Source organism: Onychostruthus taczanowskii, unplaced genomic scaffold (genome assembly GCF_017590055.1).
Source record: "Onychostruthus taczanowskii isolate IOZ18803 unplaced genomic scaffold, ASM1759005v1 scaffold14, whole genome shotgun sequence".
Classification (NCBI taxonomy): Eukaryota; Metazoa; Chordata; class Aves; order Passeriformes; family Passeridae; genus Onychostruthus; species Onychostruthus taczanowskii.
This window is the reverse complement of record NW_024498573.1, coordinates 10,523,501-10,542,916: the sequence shown is the minus strand read 5'-3', so window position 1 is coordinate 10,542,916 and position 19,416 is coordinate 10,523,501. Positions and strand designations below refer to the sequence as shown.

The 19,416-nt window shown below is 40.4% G+C and overlaps 1 protein-coding gene across 11 annotated transcripts in view; it reads left to right on the top strand.

The window, feature by feature from the left end:
- The first annotated feature begins 6 nt into the window (after positions 1–6).
- The window catches only part of RAPGEF6 (Rap guanine nucleotide exchange factor 6), a 122,622-nt gene continuing 103,212 nt past the window's right edge, over positions 7–19,416 (top strand). For all 11 annotated transcript variants that reach the window (XM_041397916.1, XM_041397911.1, XM_041397919.1 and 8 more), the window contains exon 1: positions 7–155. In XM_041397916.1, coding sequence (XP_041253850.1) covers positions 87–155 — 69 coding nt within the window. In that variant the 5' untranslated portion in view covers positions 7–86. The remainder of the gene's footprint in view (positions 156–19,416) is intronic.

Below are 19,416 nucleotides of genomic sequence, written 5' to 3'. Positions count from 1 at the left end.
CGCGGCGGTGTGATCGCGGCGCGCCCCGCGGCAGCGCCCGCCTGCCGCTCCCGAGGCGCCGCGGGGCGGGGGCGCCGGGCCGGAGGATGAGCGCCCCGGTGGAGCCCAGGATCAAACAGGCGCTGCGGAAGAAGCCCGCCGAGCGTACTCCGGAGGTAAGGCGGCTCCGGCTCCTTCCCAGCGGGTCCTTTTATTTACTTTCTCACTTTTCCTTTGCGTAAATCCGTGTTCCGACAGCGCGGGATCCGCGGTGCGCGCTCAGACCGGGCTGGCGCACAAACTTCTGTCTGGAGCTCGGTTATTTATTTATTTCTCTGCGAAGTTGGCCCTCTCGGGACCAGCATGGGCTTAAACGCCCAGTAACACGCTGGGTACAGGCACAAGGCGCTTCATGAAGTACTTCGGGCCAGCTGTAGGAAGAACAAGAAGAAGTAGATCACCGAAAAGTAAAATGATGCATATTTCAGTGATGCAAAACTTATGGGAAAAGTTAGGGAGCTGAAAGGCTTTGCTTACCTGTACAGTGATGCAGATTTAAACAAAACCAAACTAATTATGCTGCCCAGACTTCATAAAGATGCTTCTGCAGTGAGTGGGAGTGTAGAAATGTGTGAGGCTAGTAAGCTACAATAAGACGCATTTTCCAATTAACTGCCTTCTCTGTCCCTTCCCCACAAGCTACTCTGTAATCAGCCGTGTATTTTTGGGGATGGTAATGTCATGGAGCATTAACTTAATAATGAAATAGGTTTGATAACATTTGCATTTGTTGAAGGTCTGATTGGAGTTTGTTTGCTTACTTACCCTTTGCCTTCCTTCGTTTCCCTTGCTGTGATTTTTTTTTTTAATGTGCTCAAGAATTAGTGCTATGAAGTGATACACTCTTGAGTTTTTCCCTTGGAGACTGGGAAACATCTGTTCTCCCTTGGTACTTCATGGAGAGCAGAATGTCCTGCCTGGTCTTCCTTATAAGTTAATTATGGAAGGGCTACTTAGAGAGCTGCTCAGAGGCTGCTCCGGAGTTCATCCTAGCAGGACAGAGTCCCTACTTCCCTTTCAAGTCGGCTGAGTGAGTGAAATACAGATGTTCAGTCCCCATGGTTACTTGCTTTGGCATATCTGGCACATTTCTCCTTGTGTCTCTAAATTAATGATGAGGCAGTCTCAGTGTCCGTTCTTTTCTCCTTACTTTTAGCACTCCCCTCTTGCTTCAGAGCTTTCTTTCTCTTCAGCTGGAGTCTTCAGTTAGCAAAATTCCTTTGCTAGTGTGGCTTGCAGTGTTGGGCAACTGGGTTCATCACAGAAGTGTCATTCAGGAGCTGGCATTCCGTGCTGGCTCGTCATGGCTTGGACTGTGGGGAGCAGGTAATCTGCCTTGGCGCAGAACCCCTGCTCACCACTGCTCCTGCTTGCTGTGCCAGCCTCTGTGGCTGTGTAGGGCTTTTTGTTCTTTCTTTTTGGGCATCCCCAATCTTTCCCCCAGCAGCCGTCGTGGGATTCCTTATGGTTGTCACCTTGTTTTGGCTAAAATGGCCTTAAAATAATTATTTTCCTTAACCTTGTAGTTTTAAACTGTCAGATATCACAATGACTGACTGCTTGGGGGGTTTTTGTGCATTTGTGTAGGTTTCCATTGAGAGTGACATGAGCATTATGTGCAGGTTTGAATTTGCCAAAATATCTTAATTGTGGGAAAAAATCTAACCTTTGCTATCTAAGTAATAATATTTCTAAAATAATTTTAAAAATCTAAATTCCCGTGTTAATTTGGCCCTGTTTTGGCAGGCTAATTTTAGAGACGCTGCACAGTGAGCCTACTTGTGATTAAAGTTAAACATGTACTTAAAACTTGGCAGGATTGGGTCATTGGTTCTTGCTCCCTGTTGCTGAGTAGATAATTACAGTTAAATCACTTTTTTTTTCTTAGGATACTTTTGTTTACATACATTTAGAAAGAGAAGCTTTTCCCTGATTTGATAGCAGGATATACCTGGCAGTGCCCAGTCTGCATCTGTGTTACCTGCTTAGGTACAAAGCGTGGAATCCCCTGTCACAGTCACACTGACAGATTTTCCCAAAATCTGCTCTGGGATGTGAGGACAGATGGATAGAGTGGTCAGTGAACTGGAGAAAACAATTGCAGTGTTGTTTATTCATTTATTTATTTATCTCAACATCCTGACTTGTCCTCTTTCCTCCGTAGGCTGCAAGACTTGGGACAGGGAAGCTGAAACCTGTTTAGCGCAGCCATTAGGATCAGACCCAAATTTCGGGTGTCCCTGCACAGGATGAACAATCTGGTGACTCCAGTCTGGAAGTATCCAGCTGTACACAGACTAACGTGTGTGTGGCTTCATTTCTGCCCTCCCACTCTGGTGGGAAGGTATCATCAGTTCCTCCCACACGGAATCAGCTGCACGGGGCTGCTCGTGCCCTTTGACTGCGTTTTTGTGCAGGGACCCCCTCAAATTCCCCGAGCCACCGCTGGTATCTTGTGATAAGCCAAAGCTGCTCAACTACAAGAGTTTTAATCACTTGCAGTCCCTTTCTGCCCCCATCTCTGTTTCTGATCCTGCAGTTTATATGAGCAATTTACCTGGGTATTTATTACAAATTACAGGGTTGGGGCTGTGCTGATCAGTAGCATGGTCTGGTGCTTCATTCCTGTCATCTGTGCAGCCTCTGGAAAAATACAGATAAACACTCCACATGCCAGATTTTCCTTACAAGTAGTACAATTATCCATCTGATTTTGATTGTAGGTTTTTTCTGTGACAAAACGTTTTAATTTCTAAGAATTACAGAACTGAGCAGGGGGATATTAAATTTTTTTTATGATTTACTTATTTTGAAATTTACCTCACTGTCTTGCTCAAGTAAACATTTTAGTTCCTGATACTACAAATATTTTTGTTTGGAAAAATCTGTGTTAGGGCAAGTTTTCAGTGTTGTGGTAACATTCCAATGTTTGCTAATTGTTACAGTGTATAAGTTATGCATATTAGGCATGTACACACTTGATTTTTTTTTTAGTTGTTCTTGCTCAGATACTTCATGCATCTTCATGAAGATGAACATGTCATCTTCAATTTATTTTGCTGGGGGGATTATTTTGATGAATTTGTAGGGATTGTAGCAAAAATTTAATGATGCATACAATTTTCTATAATTTTATGTAGGCATACATATTTTATGCATGTTTTTTAAGTAACACAGTGTTGTGTTACTCTGTTTAGAATCTTTTTTGGAACTGTTCAAGGCTGGCAAATATTTTGCTCCCTTTCCTCTTTTTTGATGCATCACTTGAGGATGCATATTGTTCATATGTGATGCAAGTGACTTCTCATGTGCACAGAGTTCCAGAATGTTTCTTGGTGGACTGATGCCCTTGCATGTAGCAGATTTGGGATTTGAGTGAGTCCCATTTAGTCAAACATCTGCCTTGCTGGTTCTCTGATGGCCTGTGCCCCTGTGCTGGCACTGCAGATAAATCTGTGTACCTATCTCTCAGGTATGGCCTGAAAGTGCAGAATTTGTGAGTAATCGCTCAGATTTTGGTTTTGATGATAGATTATCCTAACAAATCATCCCTTCTGCCTTATCAAAGGGAGGAAACTCTGGTAGTAGTTGGATACTTAAAAAAAAGAAAAAAGATCATACCTGTACTTGAACAGTAGGATTTCTTACACTTGTTTAATATTTCAATATATGCATTTTCCTCCCAAGAATATGCAGATGCCTATGTGCTGCTAAATCTGTGAGTGTTTATACTCACATCCTCCTGTTTTTGCTTGGGAATATGGGATTTACTGTGCAGTGTTTCTTGTCACAGGTGGGAGTATTAAATTAGTAATTTGGGAATATTTTAACAGGAGAAAATCTTTAGTTCAAAGCAGTAGAAGGGAAGGATGAATGCTTATGCCGCCATGTGTGTGCTCTCATTAAATATTTATTTTTTTCTGAGGCCTAGAATTCCTTATCAGATCCATACAAAGGCTCTGATGTTGGTCTTTAGGGGAGTTGTTCATGCTGATAAGGACTCAGTGGTTGATAGGGCCAAACAGCAAATGATTGTGCTCCTTTTTCTTTGTCTTTCCTTCTCCTCCCCTCCCGTGAGCAGGTTCTCTTCCATTTTTAATGGAACCTCTTCCCAATATAGTATCTTTTTCGTTCTTCGTGACTTTGTTCTAGACAGTGTTTACTTTCGTGGCTTAGAAAGCTTTGCTTTTATTTGACTTCAAAGAATTGGAGTTTATTTTTATACTCTGAGCTCTTGTATTTTCCTAACTTCATCTTTTTGCAGTAATTCTTGATTAATGTTAATTCGACTTCATTTGGCAATACTAATTCTTTCTTCTCTTCCTGTTCCCTTTTTATTAATACAGTGCAAAGAGGAAAAAACCTAATTTGCAGAATAGTGTCATGACAGAGTCTGCTATTTGGAGCGTGTATGTGATGCTTCTTGATGGCTTGGATATAGAGAAATAGATCTGTGTGAATGTAAATCATGCACAAATGGTACATTGATAGGCATTATGAAATAGCTGTAATAAATAAAATAAATTATTGTTGACAGCATAACAAAGGCACTCTTGTACTGTAGCACAGCTGAGCCAAACAGAGGAGAACATCTGCTTCTTGTTTCCAGAAATAACTGGTATTTTGAAGTGGTTTTTTTCATCCTTTTAATAATTTTCTGTAAACTCAGTAGGTGAAACAGGATTAACCATTGTAGAAATCTCTTGTTTCTAGAATCTGAGGTGAGCTTTTAGGAGTGTAACTGTGTCAAGGTGTTGGCTTTGGATAGCCATTGAAAGTAATTAGAATTGTAAAGTCACCACAAAAGTGGGGATGCTTGCAGTTATTGTAAAGCCAAAATAAATTTGTGTTAAATGAAGTTGCAGATGCTGGTCTCTATTTAATAAAAGCACCTTACTGTAAGTATGTGGGCCTCTAAAACAGGGGCAGAGGAGTGGTGGACATCTGACTTCTGCCATAATTTTCTGCTACCTACCCTCTGTCTTACACTTTCATACCCAATTTTTTTTGAGATGTTTTTTATAGGTGACACTTTGTAGGACTTTGTCATGCAGTTTCCAGTTCTGGAGCTCAAACTGAAGACGAGCAGCAGCCAACTGTTGTGAAATCCTTGAGAATGTTCTGTGTCCTTGTGCTTTGGTGTCTTTGCCAGAGCACCTCCTGAAACATTGATCAGAGATGCACTGACCAGTGCTGCTTGACTTTCATCCCTCACCATGCAGAGTCTTAGGCTCATCTTGGCTAGTGACTGTGCTGGGAAGCTGGAAAAGATCTTTAAAGTGGAAAAATTAGTTATCACTGGTGATAACCAAAGTGATAGGAACACGTACTGACCTGCCTGCAATTTACTGCTAATGAATTCCTTCCTGGGTCCTTGTGTACCCTGTGGAGATTGCCTTTCTGCCCTCATGGGGCAACAATTATATTTTAGAGTTAGAAAAATGTAAAACCTTGTAATGTGAATAATTTATAAGTAGTTCTGTGAAGGCAACAATTAGAGTTTTACTTACATTCAGTATGATTGAAAAATCAAGTGCACAAAAATTGATTAATGGACAGAAATGTTGAGTAACTGCAACTTCAGAGAAAGACTTGGGAGTGCATGCATGTCATTGACACCATATTCCATCAGCATCTTGCTAGGGCTAGGAAAGACCTAGACTTGTGACGTTTTCTTAAATATTAGATTAGTCTCCTTAAATAAAATGTGTTGTAAAGCTTTTTTATAGCCACCTACTAAAACCAAAGTTCAGAACAGAGGTACATGAGGAGTGGCATGTTGAGTATCATAGTGCTGGCTGACAGCTCTTAAGATTCAGTCTTATTCACAAGCAGACTACAGTTTCTGTGTTAATAAAGTTGAAATTCTTATTACTTTTAATGAAACAGTCATGAACCTTCTCTCTTCTTCCTGTTCATCCCTGCCACATAGCTTTCAGTTGAAGGTAAAACAAAACCACATTTTTTTTTCCCAGCTGCTCATTAAATTAATGTATTTAAGCTCATGGTAAATATAGCATTGAAAATCCTGGAGGATTGTCCAACAAGCCTCAAAGCTTTGGGAAAATGACGTCTCTTCTGCTGCCAGCTTGATGAGTTAGGAAGTTTTTAGTACTTAGATTTTCCTCTATTTTGTCTTGTGCTTTAGGTGGGTAGTTGTCTCTTATTTTATTTCTTAACGTAGTGTAGTATCATTAATCTTCATCTCAATTAGACCTGTGGTTTTCCTGTAATAAAAAAAGCCAAACGTGCAAACTCTTGTATTACTTCAGTAAATGCTGCTTGATAATTAATTTTCATAAACTTTGTGTATATACCTTGTTTTTTGAGGTGATCAAGAGTGATGTTCTTTGACAGACATATTTTATCTTCTACTCCAAAAGTTCAGAGAAATACCCATGGGTGCATGTTGGTGGTGGTTGTTCAGCCTTCCTAAACATCCCTGGGAAGCCAGTGCAGGTAAAATGTGGTGTCCCATTCCCTGAGACTGAGCAGGGTCAAATCTCTTCTCTGAATAATTGAAATTAACCTCAGTTAGCATTTTTAATGTGTGCGTGACCACAGGATTGATTTGGAATTCACAAAATCTTACTTAAAAATCAGTGGTGTTTGGTTATTTTGTTTTCATTGCCATGTGGATGCAGTTCCATGCTTGTGGCATACAGTCAAATTCTTGGCCAGAGGTACAACAACCTGGCTTATATCAGTAGCCAAATAATTCAGAATATTACTCCTTGGAACTTGTAAGTACAACACTCTTTCTAAAGCTGAAATCGGCCCTAAATTAGTTGAACATAAAAAATACAATTCATCTGTTTTTGCAAATGGACCAAAATACAATATTGGAACATTTATCAGTTTTAACAAATGTTAATCTATGTAAGTATGTAACTATATGGACTTCAGTATCTGTCTTAGGAATGCTTTTTACCTGTGTTTTAACATTTTTTTGGGTTTGTTGTTGTGCTTTCATCATCAGGCCTGAAGGTGTTGCTCATATTAATCTTTGGGTTATTTATGTCTCAGAGATGAAATAAGAGTGTGCTGAGCCTTGGACAAGGTACCTTGTTCACAGAGGAGGGATCTGGTTTGGCTGTTCTGCAGGTATTATCTGGCTGGAATACCTCCCGCAAGGAACTTTGCCTGTAATTCTCAGAAATAAATATTTTTTCCACCTTTCTTAACAGTAAAGGCTGTTGACTTCAGTCAAATAGAGATTTGTGGTTCCAGTGAAATAAATCAGGTTTCAGGGCACCGTTTTGGCTTCAACTGCATTTACTGGTTTTACTGAAGTGACTGTTGACAAATAGATTTTTCATAAAGTCTGTCTAAAAAAGTTTCCTTGTTCAAAAAAACCCACAGTATTAAACAAGTAGAGAAAATCAGCATGAATGTTTTTGGATGGGTGAGTTTTTTTATTTGTAGAGTCTGTGTCCATATTAACCTGTTTTGTGGGTAAGGATGTTGAGCACTGTTCTGGAAAGGAAAATCTGGGCAGGAGTGAAAGGATTAAAACAAACTGTGATGGAGACAGGGAAACATTGTGATGTTTAAGTTGCCTTGGAGTAGGTGTATATAATTTGTAAATAATTTTTAGAAGACCACTGTGAACCACAGCTGTTTAAAAAAAAGGAAGTCAAAACCAAACCCACAAAAAACAAAATGCCAGAGAAAGTAAACTTTTAATAAAAACTCTAGGGAGTAAATTAGACTGAACATTCACTGTTTTATCACCTGGTGTAGGTGGAACACACATACAGTTGTTCCATCTAATAGCTGTGACTTTGTGGTATCTGGTTTCCCTGGCAGCTGAGGGATGATCAGGGCTTCTTCATTGGTTCAGTGAGTATTTGGTGCTTCCATCATTGCAAAGTCATGGGCATTGCTCCTGTAATTGACTTGGAGCGGTGTTGTGAAATCTGGTTGGGGTCAATTGGTTTCTGAAATACCTTCTCTAAATATGGGTGTGTGAAGGATCCTTGGGACTGCGTTGCTGCTGCTTTCCCTGGTATGGGCAGACCCTGGGGTTTTTGTTTGTAGGGGTCAGTCGGAGCTGTGTCTCTAAGCCAAACATTTTGGCACCCTCTGGGAAGAATGTTGGCAGGCTTTAGCATCTCCCTGTGCTAATACTGATACCTTGTGTAGTGGAGTCTGTCGCCTCTTTGTCACAGAATGGTTTGGATTGGAAGGGGTCTTAAAAACCATCCTTTTCCAGTCTCCTACCATGGGCTGAGATGCCTTCCACTAGCCCAGGTTGCTCCAAGCCCTGTCCAACCTGGCCTTTAACACTTCTAGAGATGGGGCATCCATGTGTCAGTGCCTCACCTTGTAGGACAGAAGTGTACAGATGTTTTGTGTCTGTGACAAGTGATGCTGTTTGGTTCTCTGCACAGAACTGGAAGGGTTATTCTAAGTTACCTGTGCCAGCCCTTTATTCCTACATGTTTCACTCTGCTCTTGGGCCATGACTAATGAAAATTCCTCCATCCAGTGTAAAGTCTGCTCGCCAGAACATGGATGTATTAAAGGGAAGATGAAATTACAGTGCACTAATAACCCTGTGGACAATGGCTCATGTATATTGTCATTGTTTGCAGAAAGTTGAGGGTTTGTGTGTAGTGAGTCACTGAGTTACACATGACAAGGTAGAAAGCTGTTCCACCATCCTTGTTTGTCTCCTGCATGCAATTTCCAATTCTGATTCATTGAAATGAAGCGGTGAGCAGGAATGTGGTTCTGTTATGGGATGCAAGTGAGTGGATCTCTTAAAGCACTGGCTCAGCCTTTTCAAACATGAGGTGCACCTATTCCCAGTGCTAGTCCAGTTTACATGAAGAAATGTGCGTGCAGTTTGGTCTAGCTGAGAAAGAGCTACAAGTTATCCTTGGGGAGCTTGAGGAATTTTAGGATCAAAAAAACATCCTAAGTTGAAAGGGATCTACACGAATCATTGAACCCAATTCCTGTCGCTGCACAGGTCCATCCCAAGAGTGAGTGGGATTGATGAGCACAGCTGGTGGCTTCCAGTATTTCTTTTGCCTAAATCCCGGTGAAATTGTTGAATCTGAACGTCCTACCTAAGCGTAATAGTTATGCAGTATCTATTGTGTGTAGTTACACAAAAAAGTCAGAGGCTAATTAACTTGCCTCTGCAGGTTGGGGTTCATCTGAAGGAAGTAGGGCCACACCAAAAGTGGTAACAAAATATTTTGGCTTTGTAATTTGTGTGTTAGTGTCTCTTGCTTTCTATGACTCGTATTTGCGCCTGTTTATGTGTGGGTGCCTGCTGCACACCTTGTGTGTATAATTTTTAGATATCTTTTCTCCAAGATATATATACACAGTAAGGATTTTAAAGGAAATTATATTCTAAGGCCCTCTTACATGTATGACTCTTGTATGAGAGAAAAGATGATCGTGATCTGTGTGTGTTCTGCAAAGCGTGATAAGTCAGAGGGTGCTTGCAGGAATTCTGCTCTCAGACCTGGGGGAGGAACTGTCCCTCATGAGTGATGGCAGACATCAATATCTTCCGTCTGGGAGAGCTGTCCTCAGCCTAAAGGAAATGCTCTTGAGTACTTCCACAGAACCACGGAATCATTCAGGTTTGAAAAGACCTCCAAGATCAAGTCAAACCGTCGACCCAGCACCACCACGTGTTCACCATTAATCCCTGTTCTTGAGTGCCTTATCCACATGATTTTTCTGAATGCTTCCAGGGATGGTGACTCTTCCACCACCCTGAGCAGTCCACTCCAATGCCTGACAGCCCATTCCATGAGAAAGTTTTCCTAATATCCAAGCTAAATGTCCTGTGGTGTAGCTTGAGGTAATTTTCTCTAGGAGAAGAACTTTGTGTCATTCTTTAATCAGTCCAGAGTCTGGTATGTGTAGGAACAGCTTTGTCTGAAAACTTATCCAGGTGTGGCTTGATCTCTTATTGTTTTTTTTGTTTTCTTTTTTGGAGCTTTTCCTGCTGTTACAATCCTAACACAGAATGATATTCAAGCACTGGTTTCATTAGCATTGTGCCTGTTGGTTGAAGGGATTTGAGAATCTGGTGTGAGTGTAGGTCAGAATATTTAACCAAACATTTCTAGAGTACATCAAGTTCCTAATCTGCCTGTGAAGTTATTCTCAAAGCACAAAGTCTTCTTCAAATCTCCATCCCTTTTCCTTCATCTTGTTCAGAAAGTTTGGTGTCTGGTACTGATGCCATGGTGTATCTGCCTCGGGGTGTTTGGTGTGCAGCCCCTGTCTCTGTTCAAGCTTTCAGGGGGATGTTAGGATGTCCTAAGAGGGCTGCACATACTTTCTGTTCTTTTTGTTTATATTTTGTTCCAAGGAGGTCTTTAGAATGTTCACTCAGTGGTTCTGGGGTTTTCTGGACTGATGATATATTTGTCAACAAGGCTTTTGTGTTGGAGAGGTGATTGTGAAACAAACTCATTGTTTTCACTGTGTGGTTCAGGGCATACTAGAAACTTACAAAACTAGAAACTAGAAACTTACATATATAGTAGAGATATTTTTCAAGCTATTGGCCAAGGTAACTGTGACTAAAAACCGGAGATCACAGCAGATTGTTTCACGATAATCTTCATACTAAATGCAGGATTTAGGGCTCAGCAGATGTGATTGTGCAGACTAGATTAATATTGATCAGGTATTTCAAGGCCTAATTCTTTAAACTGTGATGGTAGGGTGGCAGTAAATGTAGATTGTAGGGGGCAGAAGAGTGACTCAAATTTCTGTCCATTGGTGTCACAGAAGACACTCAGTGCTCCGGAGCAGCTGTGGGGACCCTGTGAGCCCCAGCTGGTGGCAGCGGGCAGGTGGAGCCCGCAGTTCCCTCTGTGCTCCCCGGCTTGCAAACACGGGGAGCTGGGGACGGGAATCTCATAGCTGGAACTTTCCCAGATAGGATTGGTTTGGTTCTTTCCAACATGACTTCTGCTTCCTATAAATCCTGTTAAAGGAGCAAGTGGAGTTAGTGTGTATTGTGGTAACTGTTCCCAGTGATCTTCCAAGGACCATGTGAAATGTTCTTGTTCCAAGATTACTTTTCCTGTACTTGCTTCTACTGTTCCTGAAAAACTGTTTTTTCATTTTAGTGACAGCTGTGACAGCCCTGAGAGTAAAACCAGAAATTATGGTGAAGTCTTGGAATTTTTTTATTGGAACTTACTTCCTTTAGTATATACTTTTCCCCGTGAAGTGGGGTCATGCACTTAGTTTTGTCTGTGGAGTGATAATTTAACTAAAAGTTTTCATTTACTAATTAAATTTTAAATATGTAATATTTTTCTACCAACCTATTTCTTATTGTAGTATCTGAATTTAAAAAACTTGTTTCAGGGACTAGTTAGGTAGTAAAAGTAGCAGTGTTTTGTGCTTAGTCTGACCTAGAATATCAGTCTACTGTCTTGTTACTGACCTTGCAATAGGAACTTCTTGGAGATACTAGAATAATGAGAAAGGGCCAGAAAAGGGTGTGGAAGGAGGTGGGAGAGAACTGCAAGTATACTTGGCATTCAGAAAAGTTGCCAAATGGAAAAAACCCCACATTTCTTTTCTGCTTTTGTTCTCTAAAAATGCAAAGGGTGGAGGATAAGCAGTCAAGATGTGTAGGTGTTAAATTCCTCTTAGAAGCAGTATTAAAGCTACAGAATATTATAGTGAATAAAGAGGTAACTATAAAAAAACATAATGATTTTCAAAAGAAAATCTCTTCAGGTAGTATACCCAAACTTTGTGTAAACTTCAGAGAGGAGTTTTTCTGTAATGTTTATTTTAACAAAACCATTTATTGTGTCACGTTGTGTAAAGAGAGCTGGTTTTCTGTCTACAGCACAAATAAATTGTAGGAGAGTAGTAGCCTTACAGAACTTGTGTGAATGCCTGCTGTGAGAGGAAACTGAGGTGCCTGTGGCCAGGTTTTGTCCACTCGTGGACAGCCCCACTCGTGAGGAGCTCAGGGGAGGAAGCCAAACCCCTGCAAGCAGCTGTCTGACACGGAGCTGTGCGGCTGAGCGCGCTGATCACTCTGCTGCTGTTGGCTCCACGGCTCTGTCTGATAACCCTGTGTGCAGTGCCTGGTGCTCCCACCCAGGAGTGTAAAAAGCTGGCAGTCTTCAGGTGGAAACGAGTCCCTTGGCATTAACAGTGCCTTGTGGCGATCCTGTCACCGGCAAAGAAGCTGCACACTTCTCAGGAGCATTCCAGATGAACTTGCAGTTCGCAGGGAAGTGCAAAACACTTTGCCAGGCATGTGCAAAAATGAGTTTGCATTGAGAAATGTATTGAGATTAGTTTGATAGTCTGTTCAGAGCTCTGATGCCCTTCTTGTAAAAGACCTGATATTGCTGTAAAAGAACTTTGCTTGTGTTAGTATTGCCAGACAAGCTGTTTTTAAAACTTGGAGGTCTTCTTGTTTCAATGGCTTCAGGCTTAAAATACAGAGGGTTTTCCTTTGTTTGATGGTGCTGTGATACACCCTTCTTCCTCTTTTGAGGATTTCAAGGTAGTATTTTGGAAATACCCTGAGTTCAGGGAAGCATGCACAAATTAGTTAGCATTCTGCATCTGGTTTCTTGAGGTTCCTTACCTCTGCTAATTATTGGTTAGCTTTTAGCATGTCACGACTGTAGCAAATTCTTGATGAATTGAACAAAAATAACTGCCTTAAGGGATTCTGTCTTTGTAATCTTTTTGTGCCTGTTTAGCATTGACATTTTAGCAGTCTGTCCTTCAAAGACTGATCATTAATGAGCCTCGAATGATGGTCTGGAGGGAGGGAATTCTTGTGGTGGTGTGTTGCATTGCAGGCACATACAGTTCCTTTTGGCCAAATACGAATTCCTGTGAAGAGAGAGTTCCAGAGCTGTTGTAATGTTTTTCACTTTGGCAGTAGTATTCGAAGAAGCTGAAGAGTTTGGTCTGTCATTGTAAACTGTGCCATGGGTTTAGTGTTGAAAGGTGATGATACTGATTTTGTTGCACTTCAGTTTTGGGAGCTTTGATGCTCTTGTCACAAGGAGTTGTGCATTCCAATGGCCACCAGATACTCTGTGGAGGTTATTCTACTTAAATCTGATTTACTTGATCCTACATTTTCAGGGTTCTTTGTAACACGTCCAGCCTCTAGTAGGCTGTGTTGATTTGGCTGTAAAACTGTTCTTCCCAACTGTTGCAGAAGAAGTTTCTGTTCCTGTTTCCCATTTGAAGTAGGAAGGAAGGTGGCAGTCTGATGTCAGACTGCTGACCTTCTGTCAGACACATTTACTGCTTCCCTTCTGTTGGATGGGAAGGCTTCCTTCAGCAAACTCCTCTATAGATGCCATTATAGGTAATTTCCAAGATGCTTGTCAAAGTCTTCTTGTTCTGGTTCTTCCAAACTGACATGCAGTTCATACAAGGACTGCAGGATATCATCCAGGTGTGATCATTAGAAAAGATGTCTTCTCATGCATATCTGGCCCACCATTTCAGCCCCATTCCTGAGCCACTGGGATACATTTCCTGGTGAAGTCCACAGCTCAAGAGAGGAACTTCTTTCTGTTTGTTTCCCCTCTGTTCATTTTAAGTAGAAGGTGATTGTGGACTATAGCAGACCTGTAGTTAACTGGTGCTTCATAACCTATCAGAGCTGAGTACAGCCATGTTTTTAAAAAAAACTGAGAATTTCCCTTGCGCTTAGTTTGGGTCTCTCAAATGCAGCAAAAATGGCTCTGTAAAATCTGGAGTCACGGACTTCAGTGTTTCGTGTGATGAATAGTAATGTTGCTTTGATTTTTCCCAAGCTCTAATTTGACTCTAGTAGAATGGTTTTTTAAAATGTATTTTTATATGAAATATAATTACACAGCTTTCACAGTTGTGAATACTAATGTAACAAAGTGAGAAGCCTTAGATAACAGGTCTTCCATTCCTTCCAACACTTGGACTGAGTGTACTTGGTAAGTACTGCAGTGGACCAGCTGCCTGAGTGAGAGGCTGACACTAACTGCACAGCTTTTCAAGAAAACACACAACAGAGATGTCTTAATTTTCAGTGTAATTATGTAAATGTCTGAGCTGCAGTACCGGATCCTTCTGTTTCTGCTGCACTTGGGTGCACTGTGATCAGAGTGTGTGTTCTCCATGACTGCCATCACAGGCACGACTGTCCAGAGGCTGTGCTGATGTAATATTTATTGCAGCATTGTGCTGCTGTGTCCAGACATTGCCTTTCATCACCCGTGTCGATACTCTCTTTTAATGTGAGCTGATGAGTCAAAAGATGGAATATTAAAGGAAGGCATTGCATTGCTGCTTATAAATCCAATTTTGCTCAGATTAAGTTTATTATTAGTGTTTTTTGGTGGTTTTTTGGGTTTTTTTTTCATCTTCAGTAAATAATGGTAGTTTTGCTGTCTTAAAACAGAAGTCTTCTTTTTGGGTGAGACCCTAGATTTGTTTAAAAGTGGGTTTGTTGTACCTCCATAGAGACTGAGGTTGGCTAACACAGGAAGAGCAAGAGGTTGGAGCAATCTCTGATGTGGTGCATTACAAATTGTGTTGATCATGGTTTCCTAGGAATGAGAAAGGTGGTAGAATTGGCTCGTTTTGGTTTTGTAGTCAAGGCTGATTGTAACCTTTTTGGTCTGCCTAAGGATTGAATGGCTCATTGGAGGAGAGGTTTCCATATCATCTCACATTCTGCAACCCAGCTGAAGGAGCCCATGTCTCACGTGTTATCAATTAGTACCTGTTTGATTTAGTGTGGAGGTGGAGGAGACAGTTCCTTGGCATCTGTCTGTAGGTCTGTGGATGTTAATCACGAGTTTGTTGCACTTTGTGAAGCAGGGTATCTGGTGGGTAGGCTGCAGGATTTGGAGCTAGAAATTCCTGACTAACAATATTATCTTGTGGTTGATTCAGTCTCTTAATGGTATGCTTGTTTGTTGTTCCTCCTCATGTTGAAGTTGTTAATTTTCTTAATTAGAATTATTTCCTTTGTAACATTATGCATCAGTGATCAATGTAATGACTAGGGAAGTGCACAGGTATCTGTACCTCTGACATTTATTTGATTTGATTTCAAACTTGAAACCTCTTAACCTAGCTGGATGAATATGCATATATATATAACCTCTCAGTTTGGATCTGTAAGCTTCTTTGTGGTTTATGGCACAGGTATTGCTGAGAAAGACAAAAGTAGATGTTAAAGTGTCAGAGCATCATTTCCTAGAGTTCTGCTGGGGAGGTTTGCAATCAAATGTTGCAGTGAGGTAAATCTGGCTAATTCTTTGCTATGAGCAAAGATGTGAAGAGCTACTGATTAATTCCTTTTTTTTTGATGAGGGGTGTAAGTGTGTTTGCCACTGTATGGACACAATGAACACAGGCATGGTGACGTTTCTCAGCATGTGAGAGGATATTGTAGTAGTTGAGGTATTAGTAAAGTTTGTGGAAATCTGTATTCAGGTAATTTAGACTCTCTAAGAAATATTACCTCCTATACATTGCTGTAACTTTCTTGGATTGATCTGTTTGCTATGATTTGGTATCCTAATGCCAGGAGGCAGAAGGAATTAGTGGTGAACATATTAATGCTGTCCACTACAGGAATTCCTTCATAGTTCTTAATGACATTATTATGGGAATTAAGTACCTATTTTTTTCCTTCAGTGGCTTTATTAAAAAGGACTGGAGGAGAGCATTACAGTTGTGTGATATTTTATTCTCAGTTATAACCTCATAATTCTCTTCCTGTTTTACTGATGCACCAAAACATTTTTAGGCAGTTGATAGGGCTCTGTTCCTCTCTCTTACCTAGAAACTGAGTGGGTGATTTAAATGACAATATTGATAAAGATCTCATTTTGCCTTCACTGTTATTTATTTAGCAGGACTTAATTTCCGGACAGACGTGATCTTTGCTTGCTTGAATTCACAAAGAAGTAAGAAATTGCATACAGAAAAATCGTAAATGTGCCATTAGAAAAAATAACAATATTCTAATCCATTTGTATGAAATTCTGAGCATCAGTGTGATAGAAAAAAAGCTACAATAAAGTGCAATTATTGTGTCTGTCAGTCCTTCTCTGTGTGAGATACCTGTTGAGCTGCAATATGGGAGCTCAGTTACAACATTCACTTGCTGCAAAGATACATTGGGCAGAACTCCATGAAAACATTGACAGTGGAGTGTTTATGTGTTAAATATGAACCAGCAGTTGCTAGTCCAAGAGGGAGGAAAGAGAACAAGAGCAAAGTCATGTGTAAGTACCAACTCAGATGTTTAACATGTCTGAGCTGCTCTCAGCCTCACTGCCAAGTTGTCGTGATGGGTAAGCACAGAGCTGACCTTTGGATTTCATCCTCCACCTCCTCTCTCCTCATGCCCAGGTTTCTCTACCAAATTTCTTATTTAATAAGAAATTATTAATTTTTGTTTTCCAAATGTTTCAGTGACAATCCCTTCTTTTCTTAAAAAGAACTTTCAGATGTTGACACTTTCCTCTGAAAAGAGCAGGGAGTTTCTTTGTGAATCAGAGGAGCTGATGTTTTTGGAGTTAAAACCAAAAGGTTTTAACTGAAATACTGCTGTTTGAGGGATGCTTGTCCTCTGGAAGGGAGGTAGGTAATTCTGACAAGTGGTCAGCTGCTTGACTAACAAAGTGTTGATTGAACTGGAAGCCACCTATTTTTTTGGTGGATTTGAGGCGATTTTTCAAGAGCCTGGGTTAGGAGGCTGATTTGACAATCTTTGTACTATTTAAGAATGTCTGGTATGAAGTTTTGCTCTTTGATAGGGGATAATTTTGTATATTCTGTGCTTCCCATCCTGTTGAATTTCAGGAGCTTGAAAACTCAAGTTTTACAGCTCAAAAAAGGGTTTTTGGGGCAACTTGCTTTTCTGTTATAAGCATTTAAGTCTGAAAGATACTTTAAAATTAAGTAATGTGTGTCTGGGAACTTTGTGATAGTGTTTTAGTTGAAGGCACTTTTTCATAGCTGTACTTTTATTCTTAGCTGTGAAAAGGGCTGAATGGTGCTTCAGATACTCAAAACTGTCCATGAGCTTCTTGATTTGAAGCAGTGACATTTTTTGTTCTGTCTCTCCAGTTCAGGCCCCTTGCAATTTCACTCTGCAAAATCAGCTTTTCCGAAGGAAGTTTTTTTTCTCTGGCAAAGTCAGGGTTCTGAAAATGCTGACTCTGTGATGAAACAGCAGTAAAAATAATACAAAATTTCCCCTCCCTCATTCCTTTAGATGTTTTTCTTTCTACCAAAGTCCTATATCAACATAATCCAGGGTTCTGAGGTGGAAGGTGTTTATCTGGATTGGGTGTGGGGAGTGATTGGTGAGTAGAGAAACTTTTTGTTTTATTTTCATGTGGAAAGACTTCTTTTATTTTGCTTTTAGAACTATGCCACTGAATTGAGATGTTTTTAGTCCATCAGAAAGCTATAATAGTGGCTCTCGAGTCTCTGTATTTAAAGGTCTGGCTTTTCCAAATTTTCTGAAGGATAGTTTGATTCTAGGAGTGCAAGTCTGTGCCTGTAGCCATGTGCATGTTGTAATGAAATAATAGAAAATAATATATAAGGAAACTATTTGCTCCATTGAGGGACTTGTTACTTTTTCACAAAAAATAAGATAACAATCCAAGTCTGCAAATGATACTTCTTACTGTCTGCAAAAATAAGAGCCAGATTTTAGTTTTCTGTTTGTGGCTGTACTGTTGTTAACAGATGCTGTCAATGGGAATTGCTTCCTGGGTTTACAAGAGTGAAATAAAGTCTCTTAATCTTTTCTCCTGTATGTAGATACATACAGTATATAGTATAAAGATACTATAATAACTAGACTGATATTTCCTTATTTGGAAAAACCAGTATCTGTCATTTGTATAGGTAAATGGGAAGTTAAGAGTTTAGGGAGGAGTGCTCTGTAATAGTCAGGATACGATCCATAGTTGTTTGATGGACATGGGCTCCAGGAGTCTGAGGACATCTGATAGTCCATATATCAAAGAATTCAAGTTCTTGGTCATTTGAAACTGTTCAGCTTCTTTATGAAATATATGCCATTTTTTCTGAATAATGGAATATAGCTCTGAAGTAGTTAAACCAGTTTGTTGTGTACAAACGTTACTGTGTACAGTCTCAGGCAGTGACATAAGATCATGCAGGAGTTTGCTGTTGTGTTCTATGTAGTGTTCTTTAATTAGGCTTTTTGAATTAGTGGTGTTTTCTACATGGAATGATGCAGCTTCATTCCTTAGGCATACTGCTTAAACTCTGACCATTCTCTGCAATGTACTTTATGTCCTTCATTCATAAAGTTTTCATTTGTCTGACTGACTAATCCGTCCTTTCTCTTCCCTAATAGTGTCTCAGTGATTGTATTTAGTTTTTGTTTTTGTTTTTAAGTGGCCTCCAGCTAAATAGGATGCTACTTTAAAGGGAATTGTTACTTTAAGCGAAGAGCTCTGAGCTGACATTCTGTTGCATCACTTGCATTTTTATTAAAGACCAATGTCTATGCCAGTGAACAAGGAGAGTAAATAAGTTAAGATGGAGGGGTTGCTTTCCAGTTCATCTCATCATCTTGTTTTTAGTTTAGGAGCTGTATACTCTGTTGCACATGTTTAAGTGGATTTTTTCTCCTCCTCCCACAAGTTTTGGGGGTAGCTGACTGTGTAGGGTGGGCTCCTTGAACCAGCATCCTTAAAGCTGGTGAATTTCCTCTGTAGATATCTGAATGTGTAAAATATGGATCAGAGAACTACAACATGTTTCTGTGTTTTTATTTCTGGTATTACAGTATCAGGAAAGAATTTGGGAGTACTATTTTTAAATTGGCCTTAAACAGAAACTGAAGGAAACAGCGCGGATTCCAGCCTTCGATGAAGCAACAGGAAGGGAAGCAATGAAAACCATAAACCGTGCTGAGTAACATTTCCTCTCTTCTGCTACACCCCCCCCCACCCCCCAAGGGTGACAAAGTCTTTATTGAGCCTGACAGGATTCCTAGTAAAAGCTGCATTCAATCTGTATAAGGAGCCTGCTGAATCACTGAGAAGCAAGTAATGGCATTGGGCTGGAGGGAACCTCCCACCTAGAGCTTACACAGTTTGTGCTCTGTGCTCCAAGAATCACCTCTGTTTGCCTTACTGAAATCTGGGCACTTTAAATAACAACTGTAATACAGAGAAATTCAGACACTGTCCAAGAGGCTGTTAAAATCCTTGTCCTGAAACCAAATCAGTGCTTCATTCTGCTGGAGTTTGTTTCCAGCCTTGTTTCTGCTCAGAGCACTGAAAAGGGACAAGAGGTTAAGCAGCCCACAAACAGGAAGGTACCTTGCAACCATGCAGCGTCTTT